This window comes from Neolamprologus brichardi, chromosome 16 (assembly GCF_056152115.1).
Source record: "Neolamprologus brichardi isolate AB-2024 chromosome 16, ASM5615211v1, whole genome shotgun sequence".
Taxonomy (NCBI): Eukaryota; Metazoa; Chordata; class Actinopteri; order Cichliformes; family Cichlidae; genus Neolamprologus; species Neolamprologus brichardi.
Genome location: NC_142119.1, coordinates 12,477,368 through 12,498,746, shown reverse-complemented (window position 1 = coordinate 12,498,746; position 21,379 = coordinate 12,477,368). Strand labels below are relative to the sequence as shown.

At 40.9% G+C, this 21,379-nt stretch overlaps 1 protein-coding gene across 1 annotated transcript; it reads right to left on the bottom strand.

The window, feature by feature from the left end:
• Positions 1 to 301: 301 nt before the first annotated feature.
• ccdc80 (coiled-coil domain containing 80) lies at positions 302 to 20,158 on the bottom strand. The gene is made up of 10 exons (XM_006805965.3): positions 18,593 to 20,158; positions 18,279 to 18,476; positions 16,608 to 17,077; positions 15,898 to 16,236; positions 14,488 to 14,644; positions 11,158 to 11,294; positions 4,952 to 5,103; positions 3,416 to 3,519; positions 1,379 to 1,462; positions 302 to 1,195 (listed from the first exon to the last, which is right to left on the bottom strand). The coding sequence occupies exons 1-10, from the start codon at positions 19,221 to 19,223 to the stop codon at positions 873 to 875; spliced, it is 2,595 nt and encodes an 864-aa protein (XP_006806028.2). The 5' UTR covers positions 19,224 to 20,158; the 3' UTR covers positions 302 to 872.
• Positions 20,159 to 21,379: the final 1,221 nt, after the last annotated feature.

Below are 21,379 nucleotides of genomic sequence, written 5' to 3'. Positions count from 1 at the left end.
TCCCCATGCCCTTAATTGGATAAGTGGAAGAAAATGGGTAGGTGGATTCCAGCCCTTCTTACTCACAAAGTGTGTTTGCAGATGTGATTGCATTGAGGGGACAGTAAGTTGAGAAGGTCTGAAACTACTGTAGATATTACAAGTACGGCAGGTTGTTTCAATCAAACATGACCACTAAAATATACTTGGAAATATTCTTCCAGTTTTGCCACTAGGGGGAGGTGTTGCTCAAAAGATTATTGCAGCGCATTGGCACTGAAAGTGAGACAAATAATTTAAGGACCTGGTAGTAAAATGTTTGTCAAATGTTTATTTTCATATAGCCATATAGAAACAGAGTATAAATAGAAACAATGTATAGCAACAGAAACTTTACAAAAGAGAAATAATGTGATGCTTTTAATAATATTATTGGTAACTGCACTTCAAATGCAACAGATGTCCAATAAATATGTTCTATTATCTACAAAATCAACGTGTGTGCTGAAACTATGTAAGTCTGACCTAAAAAAGCCAGCTAGAGATGACAGACGATCCAATAATGTTTTAAGTTGAAACAAACAAACAAAAAAAACCCGGCAAAAACTAAAGTACGCAATTCATCTCTGAACCTTCAGGTTCATCCATAAATTTACTGACTAACCAGATCTGACGCTGCTAATTATAAAGCAGCGTACTATGCTATATAGGGAATGTTAAAGAACTGGATATGTGAAAGCATTTTTCTTCCCTTCACTAAGTGCTACAAAATACTCGTCTGTGTCAACCGCCCGGTGGGAGATGGGAAAGACACAAAAAGGTTTTGGGCCAAAGGAAGGTAGCACCAAGGACCAGCTGCAGGCCAGTGTGCATCATTGGAAAGCACACACCTGTTAGTAACCATACCCCTGGTGATAGCCATCCTGATAACCGTGTTCGTATCCATGTTGATGGTAACCATAGCCACCATATTCATCTTCAGGGCAGCGCATGCCAAGTGACTGCTGGATGGCCATCTCCTGTCTGCGGAGCTGCATAGAGTCTACCAGGTCATAGATAATGGCCATGGACCACATGGGTGAGGGGTACCAGGACTTGACATTGCCATCCTTCCCCACCAGCAGCATGGAGAAGTATTCTGGGCTGATTTGGAAGTAGTTTCTCATGTCCTTCACGAGGGTAGCAGAGAGCCCTTCACGCTCCACGGTAGCACTCCCTGAATGGACCAGAGGATCAGGTTAGGAACAACGTATTATAGAGTGAATTTCACAATAGATGTAGCACATCGACATTTTCCTCTTCCTCTAAACTTATCACACTGAACTCAGATACCAAAAAAGTAGAGACCTCAGCTTTCAGAAAATATATTTGTTCACTATTTTGTATTAAAAATTCTTACCATTGATAGGATAGAGCTCCAAGACTCCGCCCATATCTGGCGACTCTGTGCCAACCAGCTTCAGAATGGCGATGTGCCTCAGGCCTGTGTAACCATGGAAACCATTTTTTGAAAAGACATCAGAATGAGGCAAACAATTTTTAGACAACAGCATGACTTCAAATGAGAACAGCAGTATGCTGACCAACTGTTCCTTATCAGTCTGCTTATTTAGGCTGATTGTTACTTATTTGTTATTGGAACTGTCCTAAGCACTGGTCTCTAGGTAAAGGGAGGAGAATGTGATGGTGGTCCGGAAAGCCCTGCCAAAAAAGCTGTTTCCTCTGAAGTGAGAAAGCCCACATTAAACACAGGAGAACGCTGGCTTCACTTGGTGAGCGCCAAGTGCTGAATACCAGGATCAAACCTCTCAGTCAGCAGGACAGGCCTTTGTGTGGGATGAGGGAGCGAGGGGGCAGCCCTGGGTGCTAAACCAGCCAAGAGCAACACACGAAGGGAAAAAAGTCCCAGTAGAACCTAAACTGGATCTAGTGTTAAAGCAAGAAAAGCTGATTTTTTCAATCATCTGACTTGACTTAAATAAAAACAGTGTACACTCAAACAGATAAATGGTAGCACTTTCTAGGAAGTTATATTTCATGAGAGCTTTATAAGCTAGGACAAATGATAAATAATCTGTTAATGCTTCACAGATCAACAGTAAGCTAAAAATATTTTTTTATCATTGCAAGGTTGTAAAAATTTGCTTTGGCTTAAATATAAACCCCTATTTAATGCCCCTGTGTACACACAGTGTATGTGTGTTTGAAGGTGAAACAGGCATGAAACATTCAAAAAGACAGGGCAGTGAAAGATTACTTGTCATCTTGTTCACTAGCCCTTAAGGTCAGAAACTGATATAATGTAATTGTAGATTTAATGGCTGATTGTTACAAATAAAACATCTGACTCAAGGTCAAGCTCATACACGTGAAAGACCATTTAGTGTTGCAGAAGCAACAAAAGTCTGAAGGGAGCCAGGAAGAAATGTCCAAAATCTTCAGCTTGTGCAAACAAAACAAGAGCGTGAGGTTCATCTTGGGCAGAAAGTCCTGCTGACAGCAGTTATTTGGTTTCACAGAGAAGGAAAGTTCACCGTGGGCTATTTAAAGTTTACATGTATCTTCCACAAACCTGTCAAACATGTCAGGTTGTTGAGATTTGCAAAGTTGAGACAAATGCCTCTTTTTGAGATGTGCGGTAATAACTTTCAAGTTGCTGTGGAAAAGTTGACTAACTGGCCGGCTGAAAAGTCTCCTGCCAGGGGAGGAAAAGAAAAACAGTTCAGTTTTTTGCCAGTTCCGTCATCTGGGATCCTTCTCCACATCCGCTGGTGAACATGCATTAACACACACATAGTGCTCATGTGCATAAACACAGGCTGATAATGTCTGGAAAGTTGCAGTAAACAAAAAACATAACTTGTTCATTTGATTTCATTACTTCTTCATTTGAACATATTCATGAATATTCTGACTAACATTTTGGCAAGCAGGGACGTGACACAGGCCCGTGTGAAGTGAAGGTCACCTTGGAATAAACATGTCATCAAAGGGAAGTTTCATAAAGAGTTCTGCTCTTTTAGGCATCTCTTCCCAGGAAATGAATCTTTGTACTTTTGGACTTGCAGGAACAGAAGATTGTTATGGGTGGCTGTGCATCTTCCACTAATCAGAAGGTCAGTTGTTCAATCTCTTACAACATTTCTTATAGGGTACAGAGTACAGTGAACAGGCACATCGTGACTGTTTACGATGAATTAGACTAAGGAGTGTTAATCACACTAACAATCAGTTCATTGAGCCTGCAACTGTGTTTCTTATAGATTTGTTTTTTGGTTGCAGCAGGCAGCAGATTTTGGAGAAAAAAACCTACACCACCTAAACAGCACCAAGCAGCAGAGAGACTCAATTAGAGCTTGGGTGGCGAGCATATTTGAGCTTTTAGCAACTGAAGTGACCTCTGAAAAGTGAAACTGGTTGACTTCTGGTGACTCACCCAGATTGCAGGCTTGGCTGTTGAGGGCGTAGAGCTGCTGCTGATAGGCCCACTCCTCGTCGTTGGGAGCGGAGATAATGAACAGGCGACGTCTCCATCGGAACCTGCAATCACAGAAAATTTGAGTCCGGATTTAAGTGGCAGTTTGGTCCCGCAGTGAGAGTGCTGTACCAAGACAAGGAGTTTGTGCTTGTGTGCTACATATTCCCCCTATTACTGCCAGAGGGTGACAACCCGGAATTATGGTCAAAAACCTGCCAGATCTCTACACTGTGTTCGGGGGGATTCAGGTCTCTATGGCAACAAAAGACAGCCTGTCTTTAGACATCTCCAGGAGAAAATGTGACTGAAATGATTCAGCCTTGAGGAATGGCAGGGTTTTTGTTACTTTTGATTTTCATGGAACACACACATGCAGGCTGCTGCAGGCTGCCAAGTGCTGCTCAGAATTATTTAATTGTGGTCCAGCTGACTGCAACAGATATTTGACTGATGTGGACACAGCATGATGGGACCACCCAGTAATTCCAGCTACACAGACTATATCGATCCTTGGGGGAACAACCTATATATGGCATCGATCTCAATAAAATGTTGTAATAGAAACTGTACTGAATACCTCAATTTGTCATGCAAATCTTGCACCTATGGAATGGTTTGTGCATGTTATTTTTAAGCTAGAAGTTAATGCTACATCAGCATGGGTGCTCTTATCCAGCGTTAATTTCACTGACTAATTATTTTTGTCATAATTTTTGTCAGTTACCTTTGTTTTCATGATGAAAGGGAGACAATAACTAACTAAAAACTAGTGCAAGAGACAAAAAAGTGCGATGGAATATATTGATACTTTGGTCTAAAAAAAATTAAAAATGTGAGATCCAATCAGAAATATTTAAGCTGTGTACAAAGGCGGGACGAGTTTGGAAGTGACCCAATCAGATGTAATCGCTCTGTGCATAAAATGTGACAAAATATCGAAACCTGGGAGGAAGAGGAGAGTGAGCATATGCACACATTTCACATTTGATATCAAGGAAAATAAGATGGAAACAAACCTTTACACTTTCAATGATATTTAACAGACTAAAAATAGAAATAGACTGAAACTACAATATTTCAGATGCCTAAATTATGACTAAAACTAAATATTCAAAAGACTATGACTAAAATAATCAAAATTAAAAATGTAAAACAATCACAGCAGTATTCCTGTACACAAATCCATTATTGTGTGATCCCCGAACAGTTTATGATTGCAGCTTATGAACCAAGCTTGCTAGTGTTAGCTAATAACTTTCTCAACCTCAACCTGAATTGTGTCTCCAAAAACACCACACCATAATGCTAAAATGTAAGGTTTTCAAAACAAGTGGATCAGTGAATCAGTGGCTCTGTCCATCTTTTGTCTACAGGCTTTATTAACTGATCTCCCTGCTAATAGTTCTCAAGATGTCTTTGTCAGAAAAAAAGGTTTTAATGTTTGTACATCCACAGTGTTTTGGTCATGCCCTATATTTCCACAGAAATCCTCACCTGGAGAGAAAGTTTTCCAAAGATCTGGGCTTGTCTTCCTTCTTACAGACCACTCCATCTCTCTTCTGCTGCTCCATCTCTCGGATTCGGGAGGAGAAGGTGTCGATGTAGTTAAATACAGCCTTCATGGCAATGGGAACCTCATAGGATTGCTGACAAACAAGATTGACAAGAACCAGTCATACTCTCCCAAAGGTCAAGTCTGAGGTGAAACCAATAAACCAATAAATAAATCAAAATCCCTGTCGACAAAAAATTAAAGAATAAGTAACACTACAGTACAGCGGGCATTAAAATAGAAATCCACTGCATGAAAATGGTGAAACTCCTTCCAGTAATGTGATTATATGAAGTTATGCATGTTAGTAAATGTGGTGTGGCCTTTACCACATCCCAGCAAATCTTTATAACAACTTCTGGGAAGTAGCAAAACCAAGTATCTCATTTCATCCTAACTGGACACAACACAAACATCTGAAACACGCACAAAAATGTAACACACTTGTACATCTTCCTCAGGACATGCTGAAGTTGCCATTCTGATTCTTTCACACCTTTCCTTGCACTGCGCTCTCTGTCCTTTTTCTGTCCAATGCACACACCCACATCCGTGTACATTCACAGACTCCTCTGTGTCTGCTGCTGACAGCAGAGGATGTGAACACTGGCCTCTTTGATGAATCTGTCCGAAAAACAGGCTGGTGATTTATCCTGGCACATGCACACACACTATTATACACAGATGTTGAGCAAATGTCATGTTGTGTAAATTTAAACAGTGTTTTAGTAAAAGCCCCGTGTTGGCAGTATTAGGGCAGAGAAAAAGAGAAAGATTTAATGGAAGTGTAAGCAGATAAGTTGTGAATCAGTGAACACTGGAAGAGGACCAACCGACCAACAGCAGTGCTGTGAATCAAGGCTGTTTAAAAGTATTAGTCAGGACTATGTGAAAGGGCAAGTAAAAAAGTACGATTAAAATCCTCCCTGCTAAAATACCATGGTATATTTAGAGGTCTTTCACAATTCAGTGACTGAATCCCTTAAGGCTATGTTCCAGGAAGGCAGGACTTTTGACACAGCTGATCATGCAGTCTTGGTGAATATGCTACATGACAACAGTCTTGTCCAAGAACGCTGTAACTTAGTTTTGTTTTTTTTTTGCCTGTCCCATTTGGTTCTTTAGCCGTCAGAATTGTTGTCTGAAGACCAACAAGGATACCCAATGGATTTATTTTGCCAAATGGATCATCATGGCATTGCCGTATTGGTCCATTTGATCGACCTTTGTTTTTATTATTTATTTTATTTTATTTTCAGTTGTTACAGACAGGACAGACATGAGTGAGGGATAGGAAAGGGAGAAAGAAAGAGGAAGGAAAAGAAAAACAGAGAGGGACAGTGAGAAAGGGGGGAAAAAAATATCTCCGGGATCACCTGTTGAGAGAAAAAGAAGAGAAAACAAGCAAAAAAAACCAAAACAAAGCAACATACTAAACACAACACCATCGCATTAATCTAGCTAAGTGTAAACAGCAGTAAATACTAAATATTGAATGTTGTTGTGCAGCACGCAGGACAGACAGCGCACAATGTACTTTGAAGTAGCAGCCAAGAAAGGTGTGATTTAAGTCTACAAACAGTGAACACCCGTGTGCACACCTGTGTGGATCGGCGCGCTTGTATTCAAATGGTTTCCCCATGTAATGGTCTGCAAGAGGATGTAGAGAGCCATAGCCCTGTCCCCCAGGGCATGAAGCAGGCATGGAGGAGATCCAGGCCCCAGACATCCAGAGGCCCCAGAGTGCAAGAGCCCAAGGAGGACCACCGGAGGGGCATCCGAGCCACCTTCATGGGAAGGGCTGAGGATCCCAAGACGAGGGGTCACCCAGTAGCCACCGGGCAGAAGCTAGAGGGGGCTGCACCGGCGTGCCCGCCGGCTCTGCCGGCAGCCAGCTGTGAACCTGCTGTAACTTAGTTTTGAAATAACCATGACGTGTCTGCTTTCCTGGGTCTTCTTCTGTGTTTTTTCCTGTTTCCAAAGAAATGCCTTTGGATGTGTGTGTGCATCCAAAGGCACTTTGCATTGGTTACATTGTTGCTCTGCTTGGTTCCTTCTTATTTTTTGTATGTACATGTGTAACAGCCATACCCAGCACTGCCTTCACTTTCACAATATTTTACAAATATTTGTTTCCCAGAGTCAGAACAGACATTAAAAAGAAGCATTTACCGATGCTGGCTATGTTACGTGGCCTAATCTACAGGGGGATATCTTTTATGAATGTTTTCCATTTCCCTGCATTGCTTCTCTTCTCTTCGTGTCATGTCAGCTATTTACAGTGCAGCTGACTGAGAAGAGCTTACACTGCAAATGCTTGTTAAAGGCTCTTTGAGACTGATGGTGGCGCTTGAACCTAAAGGTTAGTGTGAGCCTGCTATTATAGTTACTCACAATGACAACACATCACTATCATGCTAACCGTCTTGTTAGCATGTACTAATTAGTCCTAAACATAACATGGAGCTGAGGCTGTTTGGAATGTCACAGGGTTTTGACATCATATGTTTAGACTGTTTAGCTTACACGTATGTACCTCACTGCATGTTTATTGGGCACCGATGCATTACAAATATATATTTACTCATTTATTTTTTTAACACCTTGTTTTGTGTTTTCTTAACACTTTACTAAAACAAGACCATTTAATTTTGGTATCTCACCATAGCACTTGCAACAGTTAAAACAAAGTTAATTTGGAGTAGAAACCAAGTGTAGACATATCAAGTGAACACTAGATATATCTGTATGCCCATCCACATTATCGTTGCCTATATTGACAGCTGTTTATCTCTCTGCTTCAAGCTTTACGGGTACATTAATGACAGTTCTCATATTTAGCCTAAAGATTATTCTCTCTCATTATTATTTCCTCTAGATTAGGGTTGTAGTGGCGATATCAAGGATAGGCACGGTTGTGGCACTGATTCAGTCTTTGAGCACTACGGTCACCCCGGTGTGGCAGCCAGAACACAACTTAAGGGCAAATTGTCGCAGAGTAGGGAAGAAGGAGCTTGAGGTTCGGTCTGAGGCACTTTATTGTCACAACTCAATTTCTGGGGCTGTAAAACAGTTGCATGTGTATGTGTGTGGTTTTACATAACATCCCGCAGGAATCAGTGCACCCCCACAAGACCAACACTGCTCATCTGACCTTAAACTGCCCACCTTACTAACCGGATGATGTCACTATACGGTGGGCTGGCCCAAACTGACAGAAGATTGAATATTAAATGAACAGTAGATAAACTTATATAAACTTATGAACACCAATAGAATTATCCTATGAACTTTGGGGCCTTTTATACAAGGGTCAGCCAACTCTGGGCCTCAGGGGCCGGTGTCCTGCAGGTTTTAGATCTTACCCTGGGTCAACACACCTGAATCAAATGATTGGTTCATTACCAGGCCTCTGGAGAACTACAGGACATGCTGAGGAGGTTATTTAGCCATTTAAATCAGCTGTGCTAGATCAAGGACAAGGGTACACACATGTATATTTATATGGCTCTTTGAGAGGATATTGATTAGGGCTGCACGAGTTTGCATAAAATGAGAATCACGATTTTTTTTCTCGTTTTGCACAGTGTTGATGGGAGCCATATCTTTGTGATAGCCTCCGTAATTTCTTTGTGCCTGCGGGAGGTTGACGGGTATGGGGAAGCGCTGTATAAGGTTCCCGTTATTAATGTTTGGATGGTTGACGGGGACGGATTTTCTCCTGTCACTTTCTTGGCCTTTACAGCTTCGTCATATTGCACTTTATGGTGACGTTTGAGGTGGTTATACAGATTTGTAGTGTTACCTTGCGGTGCTGCTACTATGGCAAAACACAGCTTGCAAATGATATTTTTTTTGACTCTCATCGTCTTCTTTGAAGCCAAAAAACTTCCACATGGAGGAATGAGAACCTTTTCTTGGAAGTAATTTTACAGTGGGGTTGTCATTCTCACCGCCATCAGGAAACGTTTCCTCTGCGCTCATTGTGTTTTCTCCCCTCGGTAGTGATGTGCGGATCGATCCTGAAATATCGATTCCTCCGATACCAATCATTTATGTTCTAGAATTGATTCTTACATTAAAATATTGACATTTTAGTAATGTAGGGTAAATTTGTAGTTTATCATTAACAGGAACACAGTGGAAAGAAACTATAACATTCGGATTGTCTACATTCAAAGGAAGTACTTCCTCTTCCGCCTTTCATAGTCATGTGCGAAATAGGCTGTCTCTCTCGCAGCCTTGTCGTGCGCACTCACAACAATGGCTGAGCGTAATTGGAGTCACGTGCGAACCTATTTTACCTCCACAAAAACTGAGACGTGGTTTGCCATACATGTGGAAAAAAGGTGAGGTGTTGTGGCCATACTAGGGAGACATTCAAAAAGGCTGTTGGGGGGGGGGGGGTAAATACACTTTACAGTGTTTATTTATTGGATAAAATACGTTAAATGTCCGGAAACAGCGGGGGTGTCCAAATTCAGAGCCTGCTTCCACTTGAGGACCCGGCCTTCGCGGTCTAAAGAAAGCCGGGTAGTACGGCACGAGCTCCCTCCGTGGAGTGAAACTGCCGTCTGCTCCTTGCTATCTAAAATATAACCGGACGCTGGCGTAAACTCTCGACCGTCTCACACTTCTAGTTAATCAGTTTTCTGTTTGACGTTTATTCAGCTGTGTGAAAACCCCGGAGGAACCCTCCTGAGGGATTAATAAAGTTAAATTTAATTTAATCTAATGTAATAACTTTAATCTCAGCCAAACTGATTTACTCACGAACAAATAAAACACTGAAAAAGCCAAACAATAACATTTTTAAGTTATCTAAGTGACTTATATATCATGTTTAACCCGAGTAGCGAAAGACCGCGGGGGTTTGAAAACAATGTGTCGATGGGTTCAGATATTTGAAGTTTACACAGCTACATTCTCACCTGAAAATATGTTAAAAGTCTTTTTTGCGACCCAGAAAGAGAAATAAGAGTAATATTAAAACTAAGCAGCTGCCGTCATTGTTGGAAACAAGTACTCTGATGTCCTGTAATCATTATGATGCGATAATTTGAGATACAATAAATAAAATAAGTTTTTGTACAAAGTATCGGTATCGGATTAGTATCGTCAATACCACCCTGAATATTACTTGGTATCGGATCGTAAAGGAAATCCGTGGTATCGCACATCACTACCCCTCGGGCAGTTTCACGTGCTCTCCGTTGTTTTTTCCCTGCCAGATGGCTTCTGCATCACGTGGTATAAGGCTCCGCCCTTGTCATTTGTTGAGCAGGAAGCGTGAGCGCTTGTTTTCATGCAGATTATGTCCCGGATCAAAATGCAGTACAATCGTCATCCTTTTTTTTTTTTTTTTTAAATCGTTGTCATTTGGAAATGAGATCGCACATAAGTATGAATCGAGATTGCGATTTTCTAACGATTAATCGTGCAGCGCTAATATTGATTGACAGTAATGCATTCCCAAGTCCCTCCAACAGGTCTTGAAATTGGTGTGAAATATAAGAGCTGCCCAAAAAACATGTAACTTTTAAGAATTTCATCACAGCGTGAAACTACAGTTCTCAAAAAAGCTCACCACACCACCTTCTTCCTCGACACTGTCACATTCAGTGAGTATATGTTTATAACTCTCTTCTTTTCAAAACAAAAATGTGTGTGTGAATCTCCAATCATCTCCTGGATGATTGAGAATGCATCAAGACGTGAGTGTGTGTGGTTCATTTAGGGGACATCTTTACATTTTAGAGTGAAAAAACTGCTTGACTTGCATGCTTTCCAAATTCACACCGCATTAATTTAAGTATTCAACAAGCTAATTGATCTACACAGCACGGCCATTCTGTTATGGGGCTGCACCTTTATTATCAATATAACATGCCTTGATGTGACTGTGGTCTGGCACTATTTACCTAAACTTGAATTAAATTATTCACAAGTCACTACAACAGGTATACTTTTATGTTTAATTTGGCGTATTTGATGCTCTTCCCGACACAGCTGTCAAGGGTTTTTTTTTCCTCCTCCTGGTACTTAAATAGGGATCTTTCACTGTTAGGCAAATGTGCAAACCACTACACTATAGAGCCCCAGCCTTCACATAATCCAACTATACTGCTTAGAAAGAGTAAGTCTCTACCTTGACTCTCATGTCAGTGTCTGTGAGGACCATGTGGAACTCCTCGTAGGTCATGCCAAACTCTTTCCTCAGCTCTGTGATCAGATCCTGGTTCACCAGGTCTTCTTGACGAAGGCCCTTCATAGGCTTGTCATTCTCTGGAGAAATAAAGGCACATTAGACAGATTCAATATCTACTTTCCTACTTTAAAGGGGGTACTAATTTCCCCTTTAAAGAAAATCAATTAACTGTTAAAATCAAAGGAACATAACATTTATTGTATTTGGAATCTTAGTGAAATGGTCCAAAAGTCAAATCTAATCTAACTAGATCTAAATAATCTAATCTAAATCTAATATATTGCCCGGAATATCAGATTGGAAAAATTGGGGAAAGAAGGAAAACTGCACACTATTGGTTAATCTTTCTTCTGTCATGTCTCCCTCCCCTCACTGCCAGTCAGCTAGAAAAGTACAGGGCAGATACAAAAACTGCTTAAGACATGTTACAGTCGTATTTCTTAACGTAAAATGAAGAGCAATTGTTTCCCAGTTAACATGCTTACTCCTCTTGTAGTTTAGTTATCTATGCTGATTTCAAAAAACTGCTCCTTTAATAAATTTGTCTGAGACGTTTAAGAATTAGACTCTTGAGTGAAGAGCAGAACTGAAGCATGCAGAATGAATCGGGGACAAACTGGACAAACAGCAGCTGAGATCTAAAAGGGTTGGATGTCTCAGAAGTCTAATGGAGCTGGTGTTTATGCAGACCAAAGCCTTTAATCATAGCTCCTTCGGTGTGTGTGTATGAAATACAGACCACGGAACAGTGTGTTCTTGGTGGCTGGTTTGCCCACTCTCTGCTGTGTAATGTGTATGAGCAATCACGTCAGGAAACCCCCAGTACATGTAGGTGGCAGAGGACAGACTCTACACACAGATATGTACAGCAAACACTCTTTAATATGGTCTATATGCAAAACATACACGTGGCCAACCAGGCTACAACCCAAAGATGAAGTCACTGTAACCAGAGGAGGGGCAATGCTGAAAGGACCAGCTGTTTGTACATGATCACACACAGTGTGTTTCTCTCACTTCCAAGGACTCTTATGTTAACTTCCATTTACTTTCTTGAGATTTATTTACATACTGTTGCTTACCTTAACCTAAACTTAAATCAAGCCTTCATAATTAAAGCGAATGAAGACTTACCAACAGAGGTGGGTCACAACAATGTGACTACATAAAAACATTATATCTGGATAAAACCTCATCTGCACATTGAGTGACACACTTAAAAAGCTTAACAAAGAGCAGTTAACACACATCAACCGCAGCCTCTGGTTTGAGACGGCTATAAAATGTCTCAAAATAGAAGCCAAGCACAAATGACGCAGTGTGTCTCACAAAAACAGCAGCAGTTTTGTTGCATTTGAACAAGTAGGTTTTCAAGCACTGTTATAACTGCTCTCTGTGTGCATGTGGGTGTGATGAATTAAATGTCTCCAGCTTACACATCAACTCCGCAAGAGATGATGCACAGGAAAGGTATGCACTCTGGTTTGCTCTCCTGGTACATGTTATACAGACTCCTGTACTTCATAGCTGCTGAACTCATCACATTTTGGATTGGAAGCTGAAGGCATTCCTACCTCTAGCTACAAATAAAGTATAATTACTAAAATAAGCAACGGTATTATGGTAAATGAGCCGAATCTAACATCACTGAATTCAGAGGTCAACACTGTTTAGTATCACCTGCACAGAGAAGCACAAAACACTGTGGCTTTGGCAGAGTCGGTGCGCATTCTGGATGTCACTGTGGGAGCAGAGATCTCTGCTGAACACATCTAGTTTTACATAATGTGAGGAAGGTAAAACAAGGACAGGACAGCAGATGTGGCAGGAGACACTTTTCCTTGCCACAGTCTCAGTATGGACAGCACTCGCACAACAACATTTCCCTGAAAAATGTTTTTTTTAAGGCAAATCACGTCTACTGTATTCCTAAAAACACACAAACTTACTTACATTTATGACAGAATGCCTGAGTCTGTTTATTTCAGTGCTAAGTAGAGAGAAAATGCTTTCCTTTTTGGTGATAACCACAATTGTTATCAACAACCCTCCGGTGTAAGAGAGAGTTTCACTGTGAAGGAGATTAAGGGTGAGGTCAGTGAGAACATGTGGCTGGACACTGATTCCCATCATTGTTTTGTTACAATAGTATACTAATACACAAAATGGGTTGATGTTTCAGAAACACAGTGCCTAACCCACTAACTTCATCTAAGATGACATTACCTTTGCCTCCCAAAGCCTTCTACTGATCTGAAATACGGGACTAGAAAGACAGATCATATTTCTTACATTCTTTCATATTGCTTCCAGTCAGGGCTAGATCGGGAAACCCTGAATCATCCCTCAGTCATGCTGCTGTGGGCTCAGGCTGATGGGGGACTTTGCAAAACACTCTGAGCATCGCACTGAACAGCTTCTCTGCTCACTATTTGTCTTCTCTTTCCAGCAGGTTGTGCCTTGTTCTCCTCTCTTTCTCCTCACTTGCCCAACTGTCTCACCCTGAAGTGGTTCTGTCAGAAATCTCTTCTTGTTAAAAAGTTCTTCCTTCCCACTTTCACCAAATGTTTACTTGCAGGGTATCTGATCATTGGGGTTCTCTCTTGTATTGCAGGGTCTTTAGTATATAAAACAACTTGGGATGGCTGTTGTTGTAGATCGGGGCAATAAAAAATAAACCTGGACTAACTGCTTTGTTGTTCTGTGTTTCTAGTTAACATGTTGTTTTTTTGTTTGTTTGTTTGTTTGTTTTTGTGTGGTGCACAGAAGTTCCCACTGTTGTGTTACTGGTTTAATATTGTTTTCCTCATACTACATGTGAGTATTCTGTGTCTTCACAAAGTAGAACAGAAAAGTGGCAGCTCTTAAAATGACAGGAAAAGCATTTAGCCGGATCTACGATGACTCTGTCATCCTAAGGAAGATTTACTGACAGCAGAAACATGACTTTGATTTAGAATTACAGTCTTTTGCTGGTTAACTGCAGTGTTTTGCTGCATGGAAGGGCTGTTTGGGAAATCCATCTTCAGTGCTGGAAACTTCAAAAATGTTTCATTGTTTCAAAATGTTGCAGTTGAGAAATGCTGCACGTCCGGAAAACATCTGCTCCAAATTGAGAGCCACATGAGCTATTCAAAAAAGGTGCCTGGCTGAGCAACTGAAAGACTTGCTACAGTTAATAGCGATTGTGGCATATACCATGTCAAAACAAGGAGCAAAAAAAAACAACAACGTATTGAACCCTCTCATACTGCATATGGAACTACTTACCTATCTGATAGTGGTCGATTTTCATGGTGGAGTTGGTCAAAGAGCCAAAAATAGTTATGATAGAGACTTTCCTGATGGCCATCTCACACACAGACTCCAGGTACTCATCCCTCTGCTGAACATACATACTGATCTCCTCACTGGGGGATGTAATCAGCTGGAGGAAGGGAGGGAGTGGAAACAGGGAGGTTAGAGTATCCTGTGTATGCTGTGACACATGCGCGTGCAAATACAGTGCGCTGCAGAGGTGATGTTTACATTAACCTGCAGGCGGACGATGGGGCATATTTTCCCAGCCTGTTCACAGCACCACTGTGGTAAGAATCTATACTGGCTGCAAAACAGAGCCGCACAGTCTGTTAGCTCACAGCTGTGCAGTCTTTCAAATACCTGGATGATGGTTGTGCTACCTACCCTACCACTTCACTATAAAGAAGTGACACTGTACAATAAATGGTACAGAGGTGCTTACCTGTTTGTTGACTAGTGAAAAATCAATCAACAATAAATTATTTGTCCTGATGTGAGTCTTTAGAACATTTCAGTACTCTGTCTTGGAAAACAAAGTCTTTCCTTATTGGAGCCGCACCAACTGTAGGTCACTTCCTTCTGCTCCACACTGCCAGCTGCTCAGTGATTCAGAATGGTGTAATGCTCAACCTCCCAACTCAAAACCTATCCAGTCTATCAAAATTTGAAGTCCAGAAAAAAAGCACTAATTTCATGTTTGACTAATGAGTTTGGCAGGCATGTCTGTTCGATCACTGATGGCTGTGTCTTTTAATTTCTCTTATAGCTGCATTCATTACTGTAGTGCTGATGTGTTTCTTTAAAGAAACTGTTTGAGATTTTAGGGAATTTTGCTTATTTGCTTCCTTGCTGCAAGTTGGATGAAGAGATTGATCCCATTCTCGAGTTTGTTTGGGAAATATATTAAGTTACAGCTATTGGCCAGTTAGCTTAGCATAAAGCTGGCTGATAGTTGTATTTGACAGAAAACTCAGTTAATTACTGAGGAGATATTTAGATTATTACAGAAAGGAGGCAACAGCAATTAATTACTGAGGTAATGCTAAATCAGAAATTAAATCACATCATGCTTCATCTGTTGGAGCCATTTTTGGCTGGGTGCAGAGAAGTCCATGCTATCTGCTTATCAGGAAGTGGCTGTGTTTGAAATATAATAGACTAATAAGCAACTGTTCCAGATGCCCATAGTCTGATATTTGTATTCATCTGTATTTTGGCAAGAAATCAAATAAGCACTTTGGCCAAAATGTTAAACCTGTTCCCACACTTAGCGATGGTGCTCTGAGTACTGACATTTCTCTCTGGCCAAAGCTCGAAACCTGGAGTTTTGCCAGGTGAAAGAGCCTCTTATAAACTGTTAGTATTATGTCATGCTCTCACCAGCAGCCGCCTCCTGTTTTCAAAGTAATCCAGAAAGGAGGCAAGGGCACCCTTTGGTGGTGGCGTTGGCTTTTTAGTGGGCTTTGGATAGTCCACTTTCTCCGGGTACTTTGACGCCTTCTTTCCATTTTTCTTTCCCCCGATCTTTCCCTCCTTCCCTGGCTTTCCTCTTCTGTCGGCTTTCTTGGCACCCTTGTCATTCTTTTTCTTCTTCTTGTCATGCTTATCGTGCTTTCCCTTCCTGGTAGGAGTGATAACAGTGATAACTTCTGGCTCCTCTGGATTGCTTGCTGTTGGCTTGCTAGGCTCATACTTGTCTTCGTACTCGTTAGTCAACACCTGCGCACAAAAGCAGATATTATTTGTCATTTTCTTCACTGAGTCAAACACTGTGAGAATGATTTGGTCTTGAGCTGGTGTCGTGGTAAACCTTTCTTTGTACACACAAAAAATGATGGTGAAATGAGTTATGTTGGCTGCTAAACAGCTATTTCATTCGAAAAGCTCCAATGAAAAGCAATTAAAGTAATCAGCAAGAAGTGTGCTGCATATGTACTCATGGATATTATTTATAAATTTATGTAATGTATGGTTTTAGCACTAATATATGCCCAGGTGTTTTGTATTCTATAAATAGCATGAATCTGAAACCCATTAAAATACAAAGTCAATCTATTAAATCTATCTTTAAAATGAATGTTACAGATTACCTTGTCTCCACCGTTCTTCTTCTTGGTGGGTTTGGTCTTTGGGAGTCTATGTGTGATGGGTAGCTTGCGGCTGTGTGGATCTCTGTTGAGTTTGTCAGTGCGGTTATCTCCAGCTGGGGTGGTTTTCAATGGGTACCGTTCCCTCTCTCTGTGGTTGTAGTAGTATGGATCAGCGGTAGTTCTTGGCAGTGGGAGCCACAGGGCTGTGGTAGGAGCTCTGGTCGTTTTCTTAGTGGTGGTAGTAGTGGGCCTTTTTGTGGTGGTTGGTTTTCTGGTTGTCGTTGTAGTTGTTGTTGCTCTGGTTGTTGTAGTAGTCGTAGTGGTGGTCGTGGGCTGGGTTGCTGTTGTTGTTGTTGTTGTTGTAGTGGTAGTAGTTGTGGTTGGTTGTTTAGTTGTTGTTCTGGTGGTGGTTGTAGTAGGTCGGGTTGTTTTGCTATTTGAGTTTAGTTTTATTGTAGGTGTGTCAGGAACTGGCAAGATGGAGACAGAGATCACAGGTAAACATTTCATTTTGCATACACTCAAAAAAAAAAAGATTATTCACCCTAATAAACATGAAGCAATAATTTTGAATAAAACACAACTGAAATAAATACAATTTAAGATTAATTTAAATTCAAATTCAAACTTTTCATTGAAATAGTAAATTCCTAAGGAAAATGTGCTTTGTATATACTATTTAAGTAAATTTAATTTGAGCAGATTCCATTAAAGGTAACATATTACATTGTACTTATGTAACAATTTAATGGACGATTTATGCATTGGTATGTGTCATCAGTGTATACTATTAAAAAAAACCTTTGTAAAACTACAGGAATTTTAGTACAGTAATATACTGTACTCAACTTTGTTTCTGAGTACAGCTTCACACTGTAAACAATATTATATAAAATATGAAAAAATATGAACAGCAAGATACAACATAATTTTACAAAGAGGAAAAAAAAGTTCTTCTTTGGTTTAAATCCTGGATTTAACAGTGTTGTGAGAGTTTTTCAGTTATTTGGTGTTTAGAATTTGTTTGTTGTTTCTGTATGAGGTGTTTTTAAGAGACTGCGTGACTAATAGTAGGGTTAAGGTTTAGCTGGCAATGCATTATAATGGCACAGAATCTTTTAGGAAGTAATCTGAGATAGTAATAAACTATAATGAACTACTGACAGTGTTGCTTAGTAAAAGCTATATTCTACATAGTACAGTACCATAAAGGTTTTTACAGTGAGGAAGTTGTTGTAGTTTATAGGAGGGCACTGAACACTGTAACAGCTGACAAATCTAGCTGCCAGCCCCCTGAAAACCCCGAGTGCCATTATTCACATTATTCAAACTGGTCTAGATTACTTACATGAAGACTGGGCAAGTGAAAACCAACCTGAGGAAAGGTTGAGTGTCAACTTGATCTCATGGCTGCCCTTCCTGGTGTAACCATCCAGCTTATCCAGGCTGCAGACTGACACTAAGATTGTACGATTGTAAGTCTGTTTGCAACTTCTCCCAGTCTCAAACCAAAGATCTTTTGTTTATAAGGCACATGTGGTAATCACTGCACCATGGATATATTCTAGAAAGGTTCAATGTTAATTAAGAAGTTTTAAAACTAAAAAGTGTGGATTTCCCTGCTGTGAAAACAAACATGTTGAAAAAAATGTTTATCATGGTCATTCTCACCTGCAAGTGTGCCTTCTTCCACTTGTCCCTCCACACCTGCTCCTTTACACTTCTGGATGAAGCCTTTCTGGCGAAGCTTCTCGAGCTTCCTCATGGGTGACTGGTCAATGACCTCATACATGGCCTCCAGCCTCACAGGGTAGGGATATCTCTCTTCCACCTGCAGGGTTTTCTTCAGAAGCACCATTCCAAACTTGCCTGCAGTTCAACACATTAATAGATTAAGCATATGATATGGTTAATATCAGCACTTGCAATGACGTTTTGACCCATGCACAAGTTGAGACAGAGGCTTATGCTGTCTACCTTCTTACCTTTCTCTAGTTTTAGGAAGCTCATTAGTCTGGGGATGAGTGCAGTATCTAGTGGCTCCTCCATCACTTTCCCCTCTGTTGTGATTCTCCGGACCTTGCCTCCCATCTCTCCTTCTTGATGAAACATGACTATTTGGTGGACGTGTCTTTCTGCCAGCTCGCAGTAGACATCTGGCTTCAGAAGTGACATCATCAGTCGGTAGTAGCCGTCTGAGTCATGGGGCGCCGAGATAACGAGGACTCGGTTTTTTCCTGCAAAGCTGGCCAGCAGATTTGGTGACCCGGCGCTGCTGGGCATGCGGGTAACTCTGGCTCTGGCTCCTGGAGTACCTTCATCTGTCAGTTGACGGGACAAGCCAATCTGTCCATTCGTCCCTATCCTTCGCAACCGGCCTCCTGCTCTCTTGGCTCCCTCCAGGTTCCCCGACCTGGAGGTAAGCGGAATCGCCTCGTCTGCCTGCACATTTTGTGCGTTCTTGTTGCTGTGCACCGAGATTGGCGAAGTATATCCAGGGCGCAAACGTCCCTGAAAGCGTCGGCGCAGTTGCACCCGCTTGAGGTGAGTCTGTTTGTCGGCTTGGGTCCAGGTAAGCAGATATATCAAAGCTAAACTGAGAACAAAAACCCTCATTGTTGTGTGAAATTAAAGTAGGCTAAACACTCACTGCCGTAAATGCAAAGATCCAGTGGTGGATCCTTGAACCTGTGCGTCTTTAGCGCATCTGAGGGTGACAATCAATTAATTCCAGATGAAGAGTGCAGCGCGCGCGGGATCGGCACATAATCTGCCAATGACCACTTTCAGAGCATGACTTCTACTGAGAAAATCCACGTTGCTGTCTGCCTTTAATCTGGCAAACAATGCGAACACGAGAAGAGTTCAGAGCACAGATCTAAAACTTCATCTCAGCAGCACTTTCGTTTCCAACTCACAGAACAGAAGATCAGAAGCGTCGATCATTGCAGTTATAACCTGCAAACATCCACAAGTGTCGCAGAAAAAAAATCTATCACCGCGGGATACACTCAATAAAATGCTAGAGTCCTAGAGTGAAAAGTTAAGGACCACGTCACATCTCCAAAATGCAAAATTTGTTTACGCCCTAATTACTTTTTAACTAGTCAAAGTTCTTTTGGGCTCTGTTTATTTCCCACAACAATAAGTCTTCTGGCTGCAGAAATAGTGAAGATCCCTCAAAATGAAGACAGTTAGTCTGAGCTGGAAACCTGCGCTTAGACTGTGCAGAGGAAAAGCGAATCTGCCTCTTCTCAGGTCTCCCCTTTGGCAAATCGGAGCTCTAGAGGTTTTCCCAGAAACGTCCACACAAACCTCAGCCTCCGGACTCTTGGCGACGCAATGTCAGGACCTGCCCCGGGACTTTCGGTTGCCAGTTCACTCTGCAACACTCCTTTCACTAGAAGGTTCTTTACAGGAAACTGGTCAGAATGAGGTGGGTTGCACTCAAAAACACATTAAGTAGCTGAGGAAGATTTAAGAAAGAAAAAAGTAAAGGAAAAAGTTTACTCCCCTGCTGGCCAGATCTCCGGGAAGAGAAATTCCCATAATCTGACACAGTGTCCAGTTCTCCCTTTTAAGGCGAAAGAGGAACGCCCCCAAATTCGATTTCTTTCTACCAGCATATTCCACCTCCTCATTTTCATTCGATTTAAATTCACAGCATGACCGTCTCTTTCATCTTATTCTAAATGTTACTGCGAAAAACGGAGAAAAAAACGTCAAAAGATTAATATAGCAATATGTTTATTTCCAAAATAACGTAACTGCAGTGATCGCCCTTGCTCTTTTATGATGTTTCTTGAACCCAAATCAGTGTTTCTCAATTTCCTCTATGAAAGTTTCCTAGGTTGGCTTGTAATTAAGGCCTAAGTAAAGAAAAGAAAGCCACCAAGTCTAAACCACATCCACTCTCACCCCAAAGGCAAAATACTACCTCAGCATAAACAAAAAGGAATAGCTGCCACATTTCTATACACACAGAAAATATATCATGACATGCAACAAGCATCTTCATCTTTCTTCGAGTGATGTTAGTGTTTAGATGCAGCATTAGATTAGATTTCACTTTTGGTCCTTTTCGTCCACAATTACAGCAACGTGGCATTTTTGATGTTTCGTAGATGACATTGCCACTTGTTATGACACTTTTCTTGATCCTGCAAATGATGAAAATCTGATTACAAATACACACAATCAAATCAACAAAAGACTTTGTGAGCTTATTTCACTTTACTATTCCTCTCACACGTATAAAAATTTAAACAACTTATGAAGGGAAAGAAATGCAAGCTTTCTGCAGCTTACCGCAAGTAAACTCTAAAACAACAGTTGTTATTAACACTGTATGGCATTTCATAACTTGCAAAAACTCTCTTTATGATCTTTATACAATGCTGTGTATGTGCCACTGCAAATGTATCGGATTGGTGTTATTTTTATAGGGTAGGGTAATTTTAGGATATTTAGTGAGTTAGGTTGGTAGAATAATGTTTTTAGGGAATTATATCTTATACCTGTTATTTGCCCCCCCTACCCATAAACCTTATGAATAAAGATACATTCTAAGCACAGCACAACTGAAAAGATCATCATAACACTGGTAGTTTCAGGATTTGTGGTTCAGTATGGATGTATCCTGTGAGTATTTGTGCTTACCATTACAGAAGTCTTATCTCTTATAAACAAGTAAAAACATTATGTAGGGACATTGTTTGCATTCACAATGGACAGAATTAAACAGAGCACTGATTACTGCATTCAGTGCACAA